The sequence below is a fragment of the Euprymna scolopes genome, chromosome 21 (assembly GCF_053919585.1).
Source record: "Euprymna scolopes isolate OS-2025 chromosome 21, ASM5391958v1, whole genome shotgun sequence".
Classification (NCBI taxonomy): domain Eukaryota; kingdom Metazoa; phylum Mollusca; class Cephalopoda; order Sepiida; family Sepiolidae; genus Euprymna; species Euprymna scolopes.
The window spans coordinates 116,556,489-116,576,831 of NC_136502.1; the positions used below are offsets into that span (position 1 = coordinate 116,556,489).

Below are 20,343 nucleotides of genomic sequence, written 5' to 3' on the forward strand. Positions count from 1 at the left end.
TATTTCTTCTTTTTTTCTATTTAATTTTAATATTTCCATTTTTTTCTATTTAATTTTAATATTTCTTCTTTTTTCTATTTAATTTTAATATTTCTTTTTTTTCTATTTAATTTTAATATTTCTTTTTTTTCTATTTAATTTTAATATTTCTTTTTTTTCTATTTAATTTTAATATTTCTTTTTTTCTATTTAATTTTAATATTTCTTTTTTTCTATTTAATTTTAATATTTCTTTTTTTTCTATTTAATTTTAATATTTCTTTTTTTCTATTTAATTTTTATATTTCTTTTTTTTCTATTTAATTTTAATATTTCTTTTTTTTTCTATTTAATTTTTATATTTCTTTTTTTTTTCTATTTAATTTTTATATTTCTTCTTTTTTTCTATTTAATTTTAATATTTCTTTTTTTTCTATTTAATTTTAATATTTCTTTTTTTTTCTATTTAATTTTAATATTTCTTTTTTTTTTTATTTAATTTTAATATTTCTTTTTTTTTCTATTTAATTTTAATATTTCTTTTTTTTTCTATTTAATTTTTATATTTCTTTTTTGTTTTCTATTTAATTTTAATATTTCTTTTTTGTTTTCTATTTAATTTTAATATTTCTTCTTTTTTTCTATTTCAGATATATCCATCAAAGAATATGAATAAAATGTCAAGATTATTTCATGAAAATATTCATGCCTGAAATCACTCGAAAACGTCAACGAACAAGAAAATAAGAGACCGTTCCTTTTCCATCATTCGTCTCTGTGTCTCGAAGCATAAGTTTCCCTTCATTTACATACATCATTTAAGAACTTTTGTTAGTTGATTGAGTGTTGATCTCCCCCACCCTTACTGTTCGTACCTCTATAAAATTTTAAAAAAAAAAAGAAAGAGCTCACATTCAAACGTTCATGTTTTAGTTGTTTCAAATTGATCTCACATCAATTTAATGAAAATCACGATTTGTTTATTAATTCAGAACAACAATTTTTTTTACTGTGAAAATAATTTAGATATTTTTTAATTTTCATCATAAAAATACTCTCATTCACTGAAGCATCTAATTCAAAAAGGGAGATAACTTTATGGTAATTTTAAAAAGGGGCAGATAACTTATTAGAAATTATCAAATTTATGCTTACTATTTTATTATTTTGCTAATGTTTTTATTTTTTTAATTTTTGTATCGATGATGTCATCCTTATTAAATTTTGATATAATCTATTTTTAAATAACGTTGCTATACCCACCATTGTTTAAATTCTATCTTATTACTAGTGTATTAGAATTGGTATACTTTTTTGTATTTTAACAAATATTTTACACGTTTTTATGAATTGATCCAAAGAATTATAAACAGTTTGCCATATCTTTGTACTTGGCCTTCATTTAGGCACTTTCACTTTCTTGTAATTTTACCCTCTCCTCATCCTGACGCCAATCACCCAAACGTCCACTGTGACGTGTCTGAATGTACCCAATATGTACTCAAGCCAGACTCCCCAATATCCCCCCTCCATGGTGGGGGGAAATTCCGCAACGTACAATACGTGTGAAGCCAGTAGTGGTGAAAGTGGGAGCACTGGTGACAGTGACTCGAATCAAAACGGCCCCAATGCTACAAACACCAACCTGTCTCCGATGAATACGAGACTACTGTTTACTCCGTACGTCAGCTTCCGTGAGTTGTATAACGCAAAGAAGCCGTATCAGTGCGACGTATGCCGTAAACGGTTCAAGTTAAAGGTCTATCTGAAGAAGCATGAAATGGCCCCCGAACTCGGCAAACATTTCTCGTGTGTGTTTTGCAGTAAGGCCTTTCCCGAACGGGACAAGCTGCGGGTGCACGAACGGATTCACACAGGGGAAAAACCCTTTGAGTGCCACGTGTGTCCGATGGCCTTTGCACGGAAGGACAAACTGAAAAACCATGCCAGAAGCCATACTGGTGAAAAGCCCTTTGTCTGCGGCATATGCCTAAAATCATTTGCCCGCAATGATAAGCTTGTCATGCACCAACGTACACACTCTGGCGAGCGTCCCTTTGAGTGCAATGTCTGTGCAAAAGCCTTCTCTCGAAGGGACCACTTAAAAAAACATATGCGTGTTCACAATTCGGATGGAGAGCCGAACCATCGTTCGCATGTGCCAAACAAAAACCCAAATAACCTCATTCTCTCCAATTACCAATGCAGCAACAACAACAATAACAACGATTTCAAAACTGAATACGTGCCACGGATGCCTCATATACCAAAGCCCGAGCCGGGTTGCTATCTCACCCCGGCTCACGATCTACTTAAAGCGATCTCCGCCGGTACAACAATGGTGACCATGCAGAATCAACCGGCAGCAAATTCTTCTTCGGTTGCCTCTCAACAGGCTGTCATCACAAGCTCAAATAGTGTAACTCCTCTACGGCAACCACATCTGTCCAATGCCCACATGCCTACGCTGTTAGATAGTTCACAGCAAAGGCCAACCAATCATGGCCAGCAGCAGCAGCAGCAGCAGCAACCACAGCAGCAGCAGCAACACACACCTACCTCAATGTCAATTAGTGATGCCAACACACAGATACTTTCTCAGCCTAACCAGAGCTGGAAACGAAATCCGATTTCATCAAACTGGACAACTGGATGGGCAAATCCATTGAGTGTCCCTACATATCCAGTCCAACGGAAGCCAGAGAATCAACAACCTTTGCATAATATCCAAACATTGATGCAATAGACAAAAATTACAGACACATGCAATATATATATATATATATATATATATATATACATATATATATATACATATATATATATACATATATATATATACATATATATATATACATATATATATATATATATATATATATATATATATATATATAATGTAAACTATTTGGACAAATGTTCATTAAATATACCTCTGCTTTGCTTACATTTACTTCAAATTTTTTAAAGTCATTTATTTTGATATAAAATTTTAAAATAATACAAAAAAAAAAAAAAACATTTTTAACCATGAAATGCAAAATAAAAACAAAAGTAAGAAAGAACACAAAACAATTTGGAATTTATTAAAAAAAGAAATTCTCCAAATGTTAAGATTTCTGGTTTTAACCATTCTTTATTTTTATGCTAACTTCTAGCATAACTCAAATAATTGATAGCAGTTTTGGCATTCATTATTTCATCGTTTTTGTAAAGAGTAACCCCCCACACACACACACACACACCTTTCCCAATGACCAAGATGCCAGAACGTTAAATATCTAAGTCAGTATCAGTGGATTTATAAGTGGAACAGGTGTCTGGCTTCATCAAAAGTTTTCCTCCTGACCTGGAGACAATCACTGTTCTTCAGATTTACATTAATGGAATCATTAGTGGGTGGAGATAACCAAGTCAAACAATCAGAAACTGAACGGCACTCGTTTGATATGCTGCTTGAATCCAAGTTGATGATAGCTAATACCATCAAGGAAGTATTTTTTTTTCTTTCAAAGTGAGTCACTATAGAAAATGTGTAGACAACCTACGATCCAACAGTGCTAAGGAAAGTGAAATTGCGCCGAATTGTTGTTGGGTTTTAACACGTGTTGACTATGGTTAGATCATTTTATGCTGAAATTGTATACGTGTTTGTAGGCGATTGGTTTGTAGATTCATTTGAATCTGAAGCAATTTTTGTTACATCGATCACTTCCACTTCCCAAATGTCGAATCTTGTTGTTCTGAATTTTTGAGATGAGGATTGATTATACCAAATTATTGAGATTCTTTGAACTACTGTTCTCATCTTGAGTGTTATTTTCACAACGTTTCAGTCAATGTAACCTCTAGCCTTCTTCAGGTGTATCTTGTTGAACTCTAGGATTCTTATGTTGAACTCTGGGAAAATGGTAAACTTTATTGTCAGTGAAAGAAGATCGCAAATGATTTCGGAAATGCAGCATCGATTGATAACAGAACGATTGGTAATGAGTTGCATAGATGCATGATTTTAAATCGGTTACACCACTGCAAACGTCTTTTCTTTTTTTTTTTTGTGCATATAAATCTTTCAAGGCTATCGGATGTTTTTTTTTTTCCTTAGGATTGAAAAAATTTCTGGAACTTTTACAAGAATTCATAGAACCTTATTTATAGAAAAAATAAGTTCTTTTTTTAACCAAAAATCAAAATTTTGGATACCATCCAGTTCATCTCGTACATAAACAAAACAAAGATGTGCCTATGATGAAAAAAAAAATTTGTGGCAAAAATTATGGAAGTGAAAGTATCGTTGTTTCGAAATGTTTCTGTTCTGATCCACCATCCCTATAACAAGATAAGAAATCTAACATTTTGAGTCGCTAACTGCAAGTTTTACAATCGGTTAACAAATATCTTTTTAGCCGCTAACATGTCACCGTTACTATTCCTAAAAACTTTCAGAGGATTAAGTACAAATTCTTTTTTTTTTTTTTTTTTTAACCCCATATTGAAATAAAATATCATTCATCAAAATTTGCATTTGTCTTTTTTATGTAAAATTGTTTGTCTCTCCATTTAAAAGGAATTTCCAATGATTGACCAAATTATTAATTAGCTTATTATGGTTCTAAGAAATGCAACAACTAATTGATAAATTGTTTTTGGTTACACAATTAAAATACATTAATTTGCATAGGGATGAATCAGTTGTGTTAAAAAGAATGAATTTGGGAGGAAAGGCGCTCAAGTGTTTGGCAGCAAACGGAACACACTGAATTTAAGGAGTCATGAAGTTAGTGAACGTGCTATCAACGTCTTTTTTTATATATTGTATTGATCGAACTATTGTTCTCATCTTAAGTGTTATTTGTGCAACGTTTCGGTCGGTTTGGCTTTCGACTGTCTTCAGGCATGTTGGTTGTTATTTGGAAAAGAAAGGAGAAAAGTTACTGGCTCCGTAGATATATTTTTCTTCTTTTCTTTTTATAATTGGTGAGAGTTCTATCAACGTCTTTTTTTATTTTATTTTAGATTACAATCTGTTACAGAAATGTGAATTTGATGTGGCTGAGATAAGTCAGATTTGGTTCTTCTTCGTTATTGTACTGAAATTCAAAATTTGAATTTCAAGTGAAACCTATGCTATCTACTGAATTGTCATGTCACATCCAAAAATTATGAAAAACAATAAGTTAGAAAATTATTAATGAAAACAGTTTTCAGAAAATATTTACTTTCCTTTTTGTTACAATTTGAATTCTTAGGTTTCTTTTTTTGCAAAACTCAATTTTTCGCTATTTGTCTTCGAAAACTATTTTTGTTGATAATTTTGTACTTCATCGTTTTTAGTAATTTTTGGATATGTTCGTTACTGTGATATGCCAATTCAGTAGATACCATTTGTTTCACTTGAAATTAAATTTTTTAATTTTGCTACAATAACGAAGAAAACCTTTGGATTTTTTATAGTTGCAGTTGGCATGTTTTCAGAATTCTTTGTACAATTCAAAAGTCGGACTTAAAAAATTGTTCTCGTGTTTTGAAACCGATAAAATTATGATTCGTGTCAGACTTTTGAGAAATGTTGTCATCAAGTTTTATGGAAAATTTTAAATTATGATTCGAGTTGGACTTTTTCTTACTGCAGCTAATTGTTATTGTGACAATTATTGACGAATTATGATTTGGTATGTAAAACACAAAAAAAAACATCAAATTAATCTTGCAAAGCAATTTTTCCTGTTTTAAACTTAGAAAATTCACATTGCTTCCAGTAGGTAAATTGCACGATTGCATGACCTGTTATAAGGATGACCTTGGACAAGTTTAATATGATTGAACCAAAGTATTTTTAAACTAATTTCTTTGTTGCAACATTTTAAACTTTAGATGGATTAAATTTTTTAGCGCTTCTACAGAATTGGGACGAGATTTTGTAGGCGATAAATGGGGTTTTCAGATAAAAAAAAAAACAATGGTTCAAAAGGATTTTTTTGTCAATTCTAATAAGTTACAATGGTAGCTTTCAAATTAAGCAGTCGAAATTAACTGAATATTACTGAATTATTAAAAAACAACTTTGTGTTAGCAAGTGAAAAATTGCTGTCCTCTTGTTTAAATCAAAACAGAAAATTACCTCCCTTTTGAACTCTCCTGTCTCTTATGATCGTTTTCATCAAATTCTATTTCATATTTTCTTTAATAAATAATTTTCTACCTTATCGATTATCGTAATTTTATGATATAATCATCTTAAAAATACAAGGAATATGTAGATACCATTGTTTTCATGTGAAATTCAGTTTTACAATTTCCGAAATTTCGTCCCAATAGTGTAGAAGCAGCGATTTTTCTATAGTCACAACTGTATAAGCACACAGAAAAATGAGCTGATAAATCTGAAACAATGTGGAAATTATTTCGTCCGCCATGTTGAATCATGCTGACAATGTATGATGGAAACTGACTGATCGGATTCATCTGACGAGTTCCAGAAGAATTGATGATTTCAATATTGCTTGCAAGTATGGACTAAAGATAATTATGGAGGATTATTAAAACCATCTCTGAGCTATAAAAATAAAATGAAGTGCATGTGTAAGTACACGGTATTGTAACAAAATTCGACACTTGACAAACAGAAAAAGAACAGTTTATTTAGCAAATAAGTTAACTTAAAAACAAATAGCAAATAAGTTACTGCATTACACTGAAACGGCCGTGAGCAGAGAAGACCATCTCAGAACGTGCGCAAAAGCAGTCATACATTTTGGCACTCATGTCCTTGTCTATAGTGACGAATACCTCCATGATGGCAGCCTTCAAAGAATTGACCAAATTGTGGGCTTGCTTATTGACCTTACCCTTGGTCATATCGTAAAAGAAATAGGTAAGGTGGTTGCAGTGGGGTGAGGAAGGTAGTCAAAGGTTTTGCGACCAGTGGTATAGAACATTGTTAAGCAGCAATTCCCGAGTCATCTAAGTCTTGGTAGAAGTCATCTAAGTCTTGCTAGTGGAGATCTCATCCATCCAGAGGTTCAGCTTGCTCCTCAGCAGCACCTGGTATTTTGCCCATATGTATTTGGAGTATTGCATTTTGCTGCAGCACCCTGTATAGACAGTAATAAACAAAATAAAGCAGGAAGAATTAACACAGTCATGTTTTATATATATATATTTAAAAATTTTTTTTTTTTTTTTTTTTTTTTTGCGTTTATCATGGGGCATTCCAAAAGTAATGCCTCCTATTTTTTATTCCACCAAAATGAATCAGAGGGGATTAGAAATTTCATTGTTATGATAACTGAACTTACACATTCATGACTTTTAATTTCCATCTCTCTGTTGCAGATATTGCCAGTGTGAGACTCTAAGAAAGCAACCCCTGTTATGGGCATGTGTCAGAAGCAGAGATATGTCATTGAGTTCCACCATGCAGAAAAAATTGAACCAATCCACATTTACTTACACCTGTTGAATGTTTACGAAAATGATGCAGTTGATGTTTGTACAGTTAGGAGATGAGTTTGTCGATTTCAGGGTGGCAACAAATGTGAGTGACAAAGTGCACTCTGGACGCCCATGCACAGCCACTCCCTCGTCACTGGCAAAAGTACATTGAGAGTGGTGGTGATTATGTAGAAAAATAAATTCTGGAATACAAAAGGTCCCCCATTCTAATGATGCCACTTTCGTTTTCATAGCTCTTCAATTTTTTTTATTTTTTAACTAAAAAATAGGATGCATTACTTTTGAAAAGACTCTCATGTTTGAAGAGAGTCAGATTAAATATACAGAAAGTTAGAAGTGGTGGGAGAGAAGCCAGCATGTTCGTGTTAGATCACTGAAGTTAAGCAACATCGAGCCTGGTTAGTACTAGATGGGTGACCATTAGCAAATATCAGGTGCTGTAGGTGAGAGGATGTCGACGCCTTAACAAAAACTGCAAAAACATAACATCGTCTTCCCTGACTGGGATATACATGCAACTGGAGACCACTTTTAAATTTAATATTTCCTTGACGTTTCCTCCTTCAGAGGAAGCCAGTTCAACCTGTCCAGACCGTGTGTAAAAAATGATTGGTAGAAGATTAATTGGTGAGTGTGCAGCATATGGTTGGGTGAAAAAAAGGAAGGAGGGATGTTATAGTTGGGGAAGAGGAAGGGAAAAAGAGGAAGAAGAAAAAGACAGCAAACAAGAAGAAGGCATAATTGGGAGGAATAGAAATCAATGGGTCTGGGCATAAGGGAAGGAGAGGGGATTTTTCAGAAAGTAAATGAAGCGTGATTCTGTTATTTTTTACACATATTTAATTTAGATGGATTAAATTTTTTAGCGCTTCTACAGAATTGGGACAGAAGATTTTGTAGTCGATAAATGGGGTTTTCAGATAAAATAAAACAATGGTTTAAATGGATTTTTTGTTAATTCTAATAAGTTACAATGGTTTGTATCTGTTTCAAAACACAACAGCAATTTTTTAGGTCAGACTTTTGAACTGTACAAAGAATTCTGAAAAACATGCCAACGCCAACTATAAAAAATCCGAGGATTTTCTTTATTGTAGCAAAATTTAAAAATTAACACAGTTCTATATCATTTGTTTCTATCACCTTACTAGCAGGCCACCTGGCATTGCCCAGTAGTAAAATATGCATAAATTAATTAATACAGAAACTGAGACATGTGCATGCGAGTATTGTTTTTTCTAAACAGTTCACTTTTTGGAAGTAAAAAAAAATACTCGAGCTGAGATCAAAGCCAAAACCTAAAGACAGGGAGTTAAGTACGATTACCCATTGGGCTAGCTTGCCATGATCTTTAAAAAGTGTTTTGAAACCTACTTATTCTTAACATAAGGAATCTGCACGGCTGTGGAACTCTGTTCCGTCTGCCTGCTTCCCACCTGACTACAACTTGGATGTCTTCAAGTCCAACGTTAACAAATTCCTAATGAACTGCCCCCTTAAGTAAACACTTCATCAAATCTCCACATTAACGTAATGTACTTGCATAACCCTTATCCCTGAGTGGCTTCTGGGCCTTGATAAGTGGTGACCACTGTGTAAAAAAAAAAAAAAAAAATCTGTCATATGAACGATTCACGCATGCACAGTTGTGAAACAGTTGACAGACAGATAAAAATCCAATGACGCCCGCATACTAAGTTTTCAATTTTAACACCTTAGCAGCCCTTTTTTCTGACTGAAAAATTAAAGAGTTTTCCACATGTCTGAATACCCTATATACCAAATTTCAAGTCTGTAGATCAAAAATTTGTTGAGTACATAGATTAAGGAGTGTCCTCTCTCTCACACACACACACACACACACACACACATTATCACTTTTATAAATAGATTTCTATTTCTAACACTATCAGTAATTTCCCCCACTCTTTATCTGTGCCTAAACCTAAACGTAGATTCCATGAACAAAGCTTCTTTCTTAGAACTGCACGCCTGTGGAATTGTCTTCCGTTTTCCTGCTTTCCAGCTGACTACAATATGGTTGTGTTCAAGTCTAAAGTAAATAAGTTCTTGATGAGCCGTTCCATATAAGTTATTAAATTTACCAAATTTTCATTACTAATGATTACTATATTGACCAATTTCTACTGTACACTCTTTAACCCTTATCCTTGAGTGGCCTCTGGGCCTTGATAATGTGGTGATGCCTTTGTAAAAAAAAAAAAAAAAAAAAAAATTTCTACCGACACATTTTATTGGATATTTATACTTTTTGAAACAAATCTTCACAAAACCAATTTTATTCCCCCCCCCCGCAAAAAAGAAAGAAAAATGATTAAAATATGAATTAAATTCATACAAATTCTTCCATTTTCCATCATTTTATTTTTGTATTTTTTTCTGTTTCATGTGTGAAAAATTTGTGTTATTTCTTTTCTTAGTATTTGTCAATTTTGTTTCAAAATATGTCATATGCATGAATTTGAGATAAAGACAAACATTGGAAGAAAAATGGGTGCTTATTAAGCTAGAATCAACAAATTGATTGTTTATTTTAATTTTTTTTTTTTTTTACATAGACATCCACTTATCAAGGCCAAGAGGCCACTCGAGGATAAGGGTTAAAGAGTGTACAGTAGTAATTGGACAATATAGTAATCATTAGTAAATAGAAATTCGGTAAATTTGTTAACAAGTGGAACGGCTAATCAAGAACTTGTTTACGTTAGACTTGAAAACAACCCTATTGTAGTCAGCTGGAAAGCAGGAAAACGGAAGACAATTCCACAGGCGTGCAGTTCTGAGAAAGAAGCTTTGTTCATGGAATCTACGTTTAGGTTAAGGCACAGATAAAGAGTTGGCGGAGGGAATTATTAATAGTATTTTCAGTGTTTCTTGTGAAAATTTGGCGAAGGGGGACCATAGACTGAAGCTCAGTTGAACACTTTCCATGAAAATAACGATAAAGCAGAGACAAACTCGCAACATCTCTTCTGTGAGACAGAGGTTGCAGCGAAGAGGAAAGGACATCTCCTACGAGGCTACGAAGTCTATTTTGAACTCTATCAAGACAGGACAAGTCCTTTCTAGCAGCTCCTTCCCAGATGTGGCAACAGTATCCCATCCTTAGACGTACCTGGCTCTTAGAAAATAGAAAATTGCATCAGCAGTGAGATATCTTCTGGATCGATAGAAGGATCCCACCATTTTTCCAGCGGCCTTGGCAACAGATTTGATGTACGTATTCCATTTAAGATCAGGAGTAAAGGTCAAGCCCAGAAGTTTGTCAAAACTTGAGGCCTCCTCAAGACGAGAACCATTCATTTAAGTAAAAACAATGTTGCATATTTAGTTATGTCGAAAATAGTAATATTTTTGGACAATATGAACTGGAACAAATACATAGAAGACATTGCAAAGGCTGCTGCAAAGGTGGGGGTCCCTCTATCGAGCTAGAAAACTACTCAAATCTGTGAGTATCCTGTACCTCTACAAGGTCACCATTCGCCCATGCATGAAGTATTGTTGCAACATCTGGGCTGGTGCATCTACCACTAGTCTCTCCCTTTTAGATAGGGTCCAAAAAAGAGTTGTCAATCTAATCGGTCCCACTTTATCAACTAAGCTCCAGCCCCTGTCTCATCACCGCAATGTTGCATCACTGTGCCTGTTTTACAAATATTTTAATGGAACGTGTTCTGATGAACTTGTTTCACTTGTACCCCCTCAACATACATATCCCCAACAAACCCGCTCAACAACAAAATCACACCCCTTCACTGTTGATGTCCCTAAATGCCAGAAAGCTTTCTATTCTAATAGTTTCTTCCCTTGAACAGCTAGACTTTGGAATTCCCTTCCTGCTACCTACTTTTCTGGCTGTACTGATATGCAGAAGTTTAAATGTAACATAAACAAATATCTTGTTAATCTTTCCTAGACATGGCCTCCAAATAGTAGCCCCTTACGTCCAAGTGGCGATATGCTTTGTAAGGGGTGAACATGAGTAAAAAAAAAAAAAAAAATGGTCCATAGAAAATTCAATCATTTGAGGCCCCTAGCGCTGATCTGCAACTTTTAATTTCGGAGGAGATAGAGTTTGAAATACGGAGACAGACAGACATATAGTCTTTATATATATATCTATAAATATAAAAGCGAAAATGTGTGTACGTATGTTCGCTTTTTGTATATGTCTGTAAAAGGCTTTTTTCCGAGAAATGGTCAGTCGCCTCACAACTTCTTAAAACTTTTTATATTACATATAAATCATAATATTTTTTATATCACATATAAATCATAACATCTACGAGTTAACAACGGAGGTCAGGTGACCTCCGTTGTTAACTCGTAGATATTATTTAATTTGCTCGAAGTTGAAAAGATAAATATTCAACATTTTTCGCTCGCCGCATGTGGCTTTTTCATATAATAAAAGTGATTCTAGCAGTATTTTTCCGGTCTCGATCGCCGGAAACGTCCGAAAGCAATCAGATTTGATCAATGTGGAAATATTGTCCTTATATCAGACAATTGCGATTCAATTTGGACAATCTACTTTTTATGGGGAGCAGGCCCCCCCCTCAACATCTTGGGAAAATAAAAATTAAAAAAGCGTTCACGCAGTAAATAAAATACTACCCCGCAGTCAAAGTTGACCTCATTAAGTCATTAAAACGTGCGCCTGCTAATTCAAAATAGTTAAATAAATTCAAACGTGTTTCCATTAGTATTTTGTGGTGGCCCAATGGTTAAGGTCGCATGTTTTTTTTTTCACACTTTAATTTCCAACTTTGCCTCAAGGGTTCGGGTTTAATCCTCATACTCACCTACCAAAACTTTTTTTTATTTTAAACCCGCCTGGAGTCTTGATTTACCCAAAACCACACACACCTCCAACACCCGGGCAACGCCAGGTACCCCCCCGCTAGTCTTCTATAAAATAAAAGGCAAATGCGCACGCACATTTTTTGTATGTCTCAAAAAGGCTTTTTATCGCTTAGAACTGTTTATATAACCCCTAGATAATGATATCTAGGATTTGGAAACGTGGGTCGCCTCTAGATTTATTTACGTCGATTTTTACAAAATTATTGCTATTTCAACCCGTCTTGTGTTCGTTCAGCTTTTTTGTATAAAACCGAAACTAATTCAAAGCTAAAGCAGGTTCCCGGCAATCGCACCGGGAAACGTCCAGAAGCAATCAGCTTTGATCAATGTGGGGCCAAACTCCTTATATCAGACAATTGCTATTCAATCTGGACAATGAGGCGCTGGTTTCCTCCTCCCCAACATCTTGGAGAAACAACCAGTCAAAGTTGGGTAAACAGACCCAAAAGCTGCCCCGCAGCAAAAGTTAACTCTGCGACTTCTATTTGCCCTCATTAATGAGGGCAAATAGAAGTCCAGGAGTTAACTTTTATTGCGGACATGTATCAATTCTGTTTTTACTTAAATAAATGAATTCAAACGTGTTTCAGCTACTCCTTGTTGCTGGCCGAGTGGGTAACGTGTTAGGTTTTTTGCACACTTTATCTAAAGGTTGTGAGTTCGAATCGTGGTGTGAGATGTCTTTTTTTGTTTTTCGATTTTTAAAGGTTTAATATTGAAACAGGGTTATTTAAGCCATTTTTCACGTTCTATGTTGTTTTGTTTTTTTAATTTTTTCACATTCTATGTTTTTTTGTTTGTTTTTTTTTCACGTTCTATGTTTTTTTGTTTTTTTTTTCAGATTTTAAAAGAAGTTTTAATGTTCGTTTTTCTGGAGGTTTTTTTTCCCATCACATTCGTGTTTTCTTTTTTTGTTTTTGTTTTTCCGATTTTAAGAAATTTATACATCATTCATTTGTCTTACGTTAGTTTTTTTGGGGGGATTTTTCTCGATTTTTTTAAGCTTTAACGTTTAACGCTAGTATATATATAAAAGGCAAATGCGGCACGTGCATTTTTGTATGTCTCGAAAAGGCTTTTTTCGCCGACGGTCCTGAGTGGGGGGTTATTATCACTTAGAAGTGTTTATATACCCGCTAGATAATAATATCAACAATTTGGGAATGCGCGTCGCATCTAGATTTATTTACGTCAACTTTTATGAGATTCGCACTATTTTGCTATTGCCTGTTTGTCCTGTTTTTCAGTATAAATTAGCGGGGGTACCCGGCGTTGCCCGGGTGTTTGGAGGTGTGTGTGTGGGGGGGGGTAAGAACTTCTTAAAACATCGGAAAAACCCAAACAAAAAAAACAGCCAACGAACGTAAAACTTCTTTTAAAAAAATCGGAAAAAACAAAACAAATAAAACAGCGAACAGACGAAAAACTGTTTTTAAAACAATCGGATAAACAAAAACCTAAAAAAGGAAAAAAACAAAAACAAAAAAAAGACAGCGAAAAGCGAAAGTAAATGGTATAAATAACATCGTTTCAATATCAAATATTTAAAAATCAAGAAAAAAGTATATCTGATAACTGGGATTGAACCTGAAATCTTTAGATAACGACGCTGTCACTTAACCCATCGTGCTATAGGCGCGTGGATGAAAGTAGGTCGGTTTTTATGACATTTAAACAAATTCAATGTACAACGTCTTTTGCGCGTATTGACGCATGCGTAAAGCCATCTTGTCATGAAGATACCATTTTTTTTCACCCCTCCCTGTAAAAAAGAGAGCCATTGAGGATGAAGAAATAAATGTTTTTGCCCAATTTTTCGATATTTGTCGGCCGGAGGTCCGAGTTTTAGAATGATACCTGTCTGGCGAAAATCCTTGGTCTCTGTCGAAAGTTTTTGCAAGACATACAAACACACACACACACACACTCACATACATTTTGCCTTTTCTATATATAGACTAGCGAGGGGCACCCGGCGTTGCCCGGGTGTTTGTAGGTGTGTGTGGTGTTAAATAAAAAAGAAACGGGGGTGGGGGTTAGGATCGAAGCCGAAGCCCTGAGGCAAAGTTTGAAAATAAAATCGGCCAGCCAGAATGAAGCATTGTTATAAGCGAATAAGTGAAAGATGTTTGAAAGTTGTCGAGCGTTATGACGACGACGATGACGATGTAAGCATTGTTATAAGCGAAGTAAGAAAAGAAAACAATGTTTTAATTAAGCAGGGGGGGTAATCAAAACATCGGAAAAAAATTTAAAAAAAACTAACGTAAGGCAAACGAACGATGAAAACAGAAAAACGAACACGTGAAAATGGCTTAAATAAGCCTGTTTCAATATTAAAATTTAAAAAATCGGTAGGTACCCGGGTGGTTTGGGGTGTCGCTAAGAATAAGCGAAGTAAAAAAAAACAGGAAAACAAACGTTACGTGAAAAATGGCTTAAATAATACAGGGTTCAATATTTAAATTTAAAAAATCGAAAAAAAAAAACATCTCACACCACGATTCGAACCCAAAACGTTTAGATAATGAACCAAGGCCTTAACTACCTGAGCTAAAGCGAGATATATGAAATTTGTTCGGTTTTTCAACTATTTAAAGTAAATCAGGACACAACGTCATGACTCCCCCCCTGTCGAAAATTGTCGATTTCGGGGTGAGAAAGTTAACGTTTCTCTCTCTCTCTCTGTTTGCATCTCTCTCTCTCTCTCTCTGTTTGCATCTCTCTCTCTCTCTCTCTCTCTCTCTCTCTCTCTCACACACACTTCATCTTCCTTACTCTAAAGAGTGTTACTAAAAAAGAAATTGGCGTCTGGGTTTGTTTTTTTGTAAAAACTTTGATCGTTAATATTTTTTGTAAGCGTATTTTTTTTTTTACTTCACATTTTTAGCTTGTTATTTTTCGTTTAACTATCGTATCTAACTATTTTTAACGTGCTAATAACTTTGGTAACGTTGTCATAGCGTAGAAGTTCATAGTTTAGCTTGTGTGAGGGTTAAATTTTTTTTTACCGATAACAACAATGTTTTTTAAATTCAGACTGCCATTACAGCTTGCTGACGTCAAGATCACGTGACATGACTCAGCGGGTTTTAAATACAAGTTGACCCAAAATAAACGGCCACTTGTATACTTTATGTAGAAGAGTTGGCGCCCATATTTTTTGGGGCAGTTATAAAGCGATTTAAAAATATGTAATGTTTAACATTAAAATGTTACTTTTTTGGCCCCCCCCCTGCAGAAAATCGATCAGTTGACGCACTTCTGATGGTCCTTTTGGGCCAATTTTTCGATATTTGTCATCCGGAGGGTGAGGCTTTTATATGAGACCAAGTTTGTGAATTTTTGTTCCGTCGGTCAAAAGTTTTTAGCAGACACATTCCTGGTGAACCAAGTGCAAAAGAGATTCAGACAATTGCACTTAAGGGAACAGCGAGGATACTAAAAAGAGCTCTCGGTTGGTTTCAATAAAAAAGCGGGGCAATGTTGGCAGCTGGTTTGGCTGCCCCATACCCGGCATTACAATCTTCAAAGGAAGAAGAAAAAAAAAAAAAAAAAAATACATTTTCGCTTTTATATATATAGAAGATAAAGTGAGAGTAAATTCAAACGTTGCGTGTTCTTGGCATCGCGCCGGAACATCCGGAAAGCAATTAGCTTTTGATCAATACGGTGGAAACCTTATATCAGACAGTTTCTTTCATATGGACACCCCTATTTTTTTTTTATGTGAAAAATTGGCGAGGGGGGACGAGGGATTGGAGCTCAGATGAGCACTTGCCATGGAAATAACGATAAAATAAAGACAGGCTCGCAACGTCTCTTCTGTGGGAGAGAGGTTGTAAGGAAGAGAAAAGAGCATCCCCCACTAAACCACGAAGTCTATTTTGTACTCTGTCAAGGCAGGATAGGCTGTTTTTAGCAGCTCCTGGCCAGATGTGGCAGCAGTACTCCATCCTTGGACGTACTTGGCTTTTATACAGATAAAGAATTGCATTAGTAGTTAGATATCTTCTGGAGCGGTAGAAGGATCCCACCATTTTCCCAGCATCCCTGGCAACAGATTTGATGTACGTGTTCAATTTCAGATCAGGAGTAAAGGTCAAACCCAGAAGCTTGTCAAAACATGGAGCCTTCCCAAGACGAGAGCCATCCATTTCAATTGATGCCAGATGGGGATCAGAGCGTTGATGATGTAAAGATAGAAGCTTGGTTTTAGATGCATTAATATGATATTATACATATGTGTTGATGTCCACTATAAAACACTTTGTTGAGACGGCGACTCGTCGTAAGTTGCCAAGATGTTGCTTCACAAAGCTGGGAAAACTGAGCCATTGTCGGTCGATGGATTGTCTGAAAGTTTTCGAGCATTTTTTCAATTTTTATAATGTTGAAATAAGGACATCATGACAAAAGGATGGTTGTTGTCAATTTCCTGGATAACGACATCGTTTTAATCTCACGCATACGAGATATTCAAAGACCAGCTGAAGAAATCTCTAGATGAGGCCAATGTAGATCCAAACACTTTTGAACGTTCATCAAACGAATGAATGGAAGAACAAAGGCAAAGTGGGTACAAGCCAATTCGAAGGAAATAGAAGAGCCAAACTAATAACCAAATGACAACAAACAGCACTTAGAACCAACTAATCGAAACCACCCCACAATAAAATGTAGCTAATGCCTCTGATTATTCAGAGCCCAGATTGTTTTTTCCAGCCACAATATGGCTCACCATCCTGATAATGACTAAAATTCTTACGAAACTCATAAAGCTTTCTCTTCTGCTTCTTTTCTGTATTGGATTTGGGAACTATGATATTTGGACACATATGCATGCCGCCAACGACAGCGGAGTGAGTGTTTTAGTATGTGTGCAAATAAGTAAATATAGTGAGACAACTGATATATTTTGACTGGATAATTATTTTGTTCGGTACATACATCTTACATCTTTTTGACCGACTCCTGATATCTTCCCATCACTGGTTAACTTTTTGCTTATATTAGTTGAAAAAAATATTTGGATCCACTGCTACAAAAAAAAAAAAAGAAAAAAAAATGTAGATCACTAAATGTATTAAAAACAAAACAACACACGAGAAAGATGTAGTTTGCTTAAAGCATACCATACATTGTATTTGATATACTGAATACATGCATTTACATAATTCTATATTATTGATGGGGCAATTTGGTAGAGTGCAGGGATTGTTGTCGATTAGTTCTCTAGTTTTTGATAAGTGGTGTCTTAGTCTTGGTTCAGAGTGTGTGAGTTGAATGTTTAACAGTTGTACACGTTTCTTTTTATTTTACCCTGGAAAAAGAGATACTACCCTCGAAAATTAGGGGCATCAACATCTACCATCTTATATGACAAATTATGTTGGCAAATAAACATAATAGAATTGAAAATTATTGAAACTTTCTTCCAATATTGTCATTATTCTTTTATATACTAACTCGTTTCCTACAAACCGTATTGATACAGCCTTCAAACACAACTCCTTTCTTCAAACAACAAACGTTTCATTATTTATTCAAGAGGATAAAATTCATTCATGTAATTAAGTATTTGCATCGAAAGATCAGTTCCCTTACATTGTAGCATGGCTCCTGGCTTGAGATAATGTGTTTTCAGGACAGTAGCATCACTGAAAAATGCCAAGAACAACGCTAACAATTAATATAAATGTAACTGAATTGGCAAATAAAAAATATGGATAAAAGCTTGAAAGTTATGAATGGGGTCACCAGTTAGTAAGCGCTAATTTAACAAGATTTTAAGAATGAAAGCAAAAAAACAAACAAAAAAAACATGAGTAAATGAAGAAGATATTTTTATATATCAACAATTTTACAGAGATATAAAATATATTCTGAAAGTCCAAAGTTTATTGAAAAGGTTTTAAGTTCTTGAATAAGAAATATACAAAAGCACCAGAAAGTTTGTTTCAAAGTTTTATTGTGTACGTGTGTGTGTGTGTGTGTGTGTGTGCGTGTGAGTGAAAGAGAGAGAGAGTTTACATTCTTGGTGGCCGAGTTGTAACTGGAGAGAAAGCAATCATGCTTAAAGAAATTTTAGCCTACGACACTCCAATCAATGTTTCATGGATAAGCAGTTGTTGATGTTGTGAGTCGCTGCATACTACTTGTGTCACCCAAAACAAATCTAATTTCGCTGACCAGGTCACTGTTTTTATAAGGTTTGTTAATTTTATACAAGCTTATTAGATTCTGGATTTAAAACGATTTTATTGATTGAAAAATATTGAATTAACACTTTCCTGTGAAAACTCTAACTTGCTTTTGGAAGTGAAGACAAAAACGTATTCCAATGAAACAGAGAAAGAAAGAGGGTGACTATATAGACTAGTCATTTTTTGGCATTCGTTCAAATCGCATTTTAACATAAAAATCCGACACCTCACTGCCATTTTAAAGCAACTGATTTATTAGTGACACCCTCTTCTAGAAAAGAGAAAACTGAAAATTGAAAGAAGAGAAAAGTGTAAGTTGAATGATAAAAGAAACAAAAGGAGTAACTTACATCAGCTCTATTACTTTACTCTGCCTATATTAACAAATTCTTTTCCTCCTCTTTATTTTTCATGCAGAGTCAGTCAGCATCATCCTTTGAGTATAGTGCATTGTGTATGGTCATTAGTTTCCTGGTCTTCTGGTCGAGATATCTCAGTTCTTCTTTGGTCCAAACTATGAACGGTCCAGAGTACCTTATTATTAATTTATTGCGCATGTGCTTATTTCTTTTATTAAATTCTTGCTATATAATTAAGTTTCTAAGAGTTTTCTCGTTTTTCTTAGATATTTTTTTCCAATTTTCTTTTTCATTTCTGTTGATTTGATGGTATCTGCTTCCAGGGCTACCAAATATTTGTAGCTGTCATGTTCACTTAGTTTCTTTATCTCCCCTTATTTGGGTAGTTCCATATCTTCTGCCTCCACTCCGTTCTCCCCTTTCTTATCACTAGTTGTGTTTGTGTACACTTTTCCATTCATTATTTTTATTAAACAGAATTCTATAGGGATCGGTTCATATAGATCGGACCTGTCGATATTCTTCGATAAGAAGCGTGGTGGTCATTACCCATTCTTTCTTCCAAAGGAGGACGTACTGTCTGGGAGAGCCGCCGAGAACGGACAGCTGACATTAGAAGGAGGGGGAGGAGAAGCATTTCTCTCGCAAAATTGTTAAAATTTAGTTTACGATTACTTCCCTTTGTTACAAATTATCTCCCTTTAAATGTTTATTTCAAAACACGAGGCGATGTTCATTTCCCTAGGTAGGTAAACATTCTCGTTTCGTTTTTTTTTTATCTTTGAAATTATTGAATGAAGAAAAATCGTAAAAAAATAAATAATAAACACAATTCTTGAGATATTATACTAAATTTAAATGCAAAATATACATAAAAAGGGTAAATTAAAAAAAATATCTTTAAATTTAAATTTTGTCGTTTTCCTTATTAACAAATTTTGTATTATTCATGCCATACGAAAATTGATATTCTATCCTAGTTTGGTATTTTTTGTTTCATTTATTAGAATATTTAGCATTACTCGACTTTTTTTTTCAGTCGATTTTCTTTTAAAATTTTCTTTCCTTTTTTTTTTTTTTTTTTGAAAGAATAAAATTAAATGAATAAAGGTGCTTGTATAGATCAGGCCCCATGGCTGCTCAGATTGCTCGCCTAAAACATGATTCCTGAAACAAAACGAAAAAAAAAAAAAGTACTTATACACTTATGTTACCGCACTGAAATAATAATATTATTATTTAGAAATCTATTCTTAACATGAGGAGATAGTTTGTAACTATTCTGTACTTTCACCTAACAATTTAATTAGAATGAAAGCTATTATAAAACTCGGTGGTAAATGCACTTACTGATCCGTGCTATTTTTTGAATCGTATTTCCAAGTTTAATTATGATATGTTTTTTTATTCAATTGTAAGGTTAAAGTACAGAATAGGTACAAAACACCCTCCCC

General features: G+C 34.3%; 1 protein-coding gene across 1 annotated transcript; it reads left to right on the forward strand.

The window, feature by feature from the left end:
- The first annotated feature begins 1,324 nt into the window (after positions 1-1,324).
- LOC145242683 (uncharacterized) lies at positions 1,325-2,811 on the forward strand. Its single transcript, XM_080105815.1, has one exon. The coding sequence runs from the start codon at positions 1,475-1,477 to the stop codon at positions 2,723-2,725; it is 1,251 nt and encodes a 416-aa protein (XP_079961941.1). The 5' UTR covers positions 1,325-1,474; the 3' UTR covers positions 2,726-2,811.
- The last annotated feature ends 17,532 nt before the right edge of the window (positions 2,812-20,343 follow it).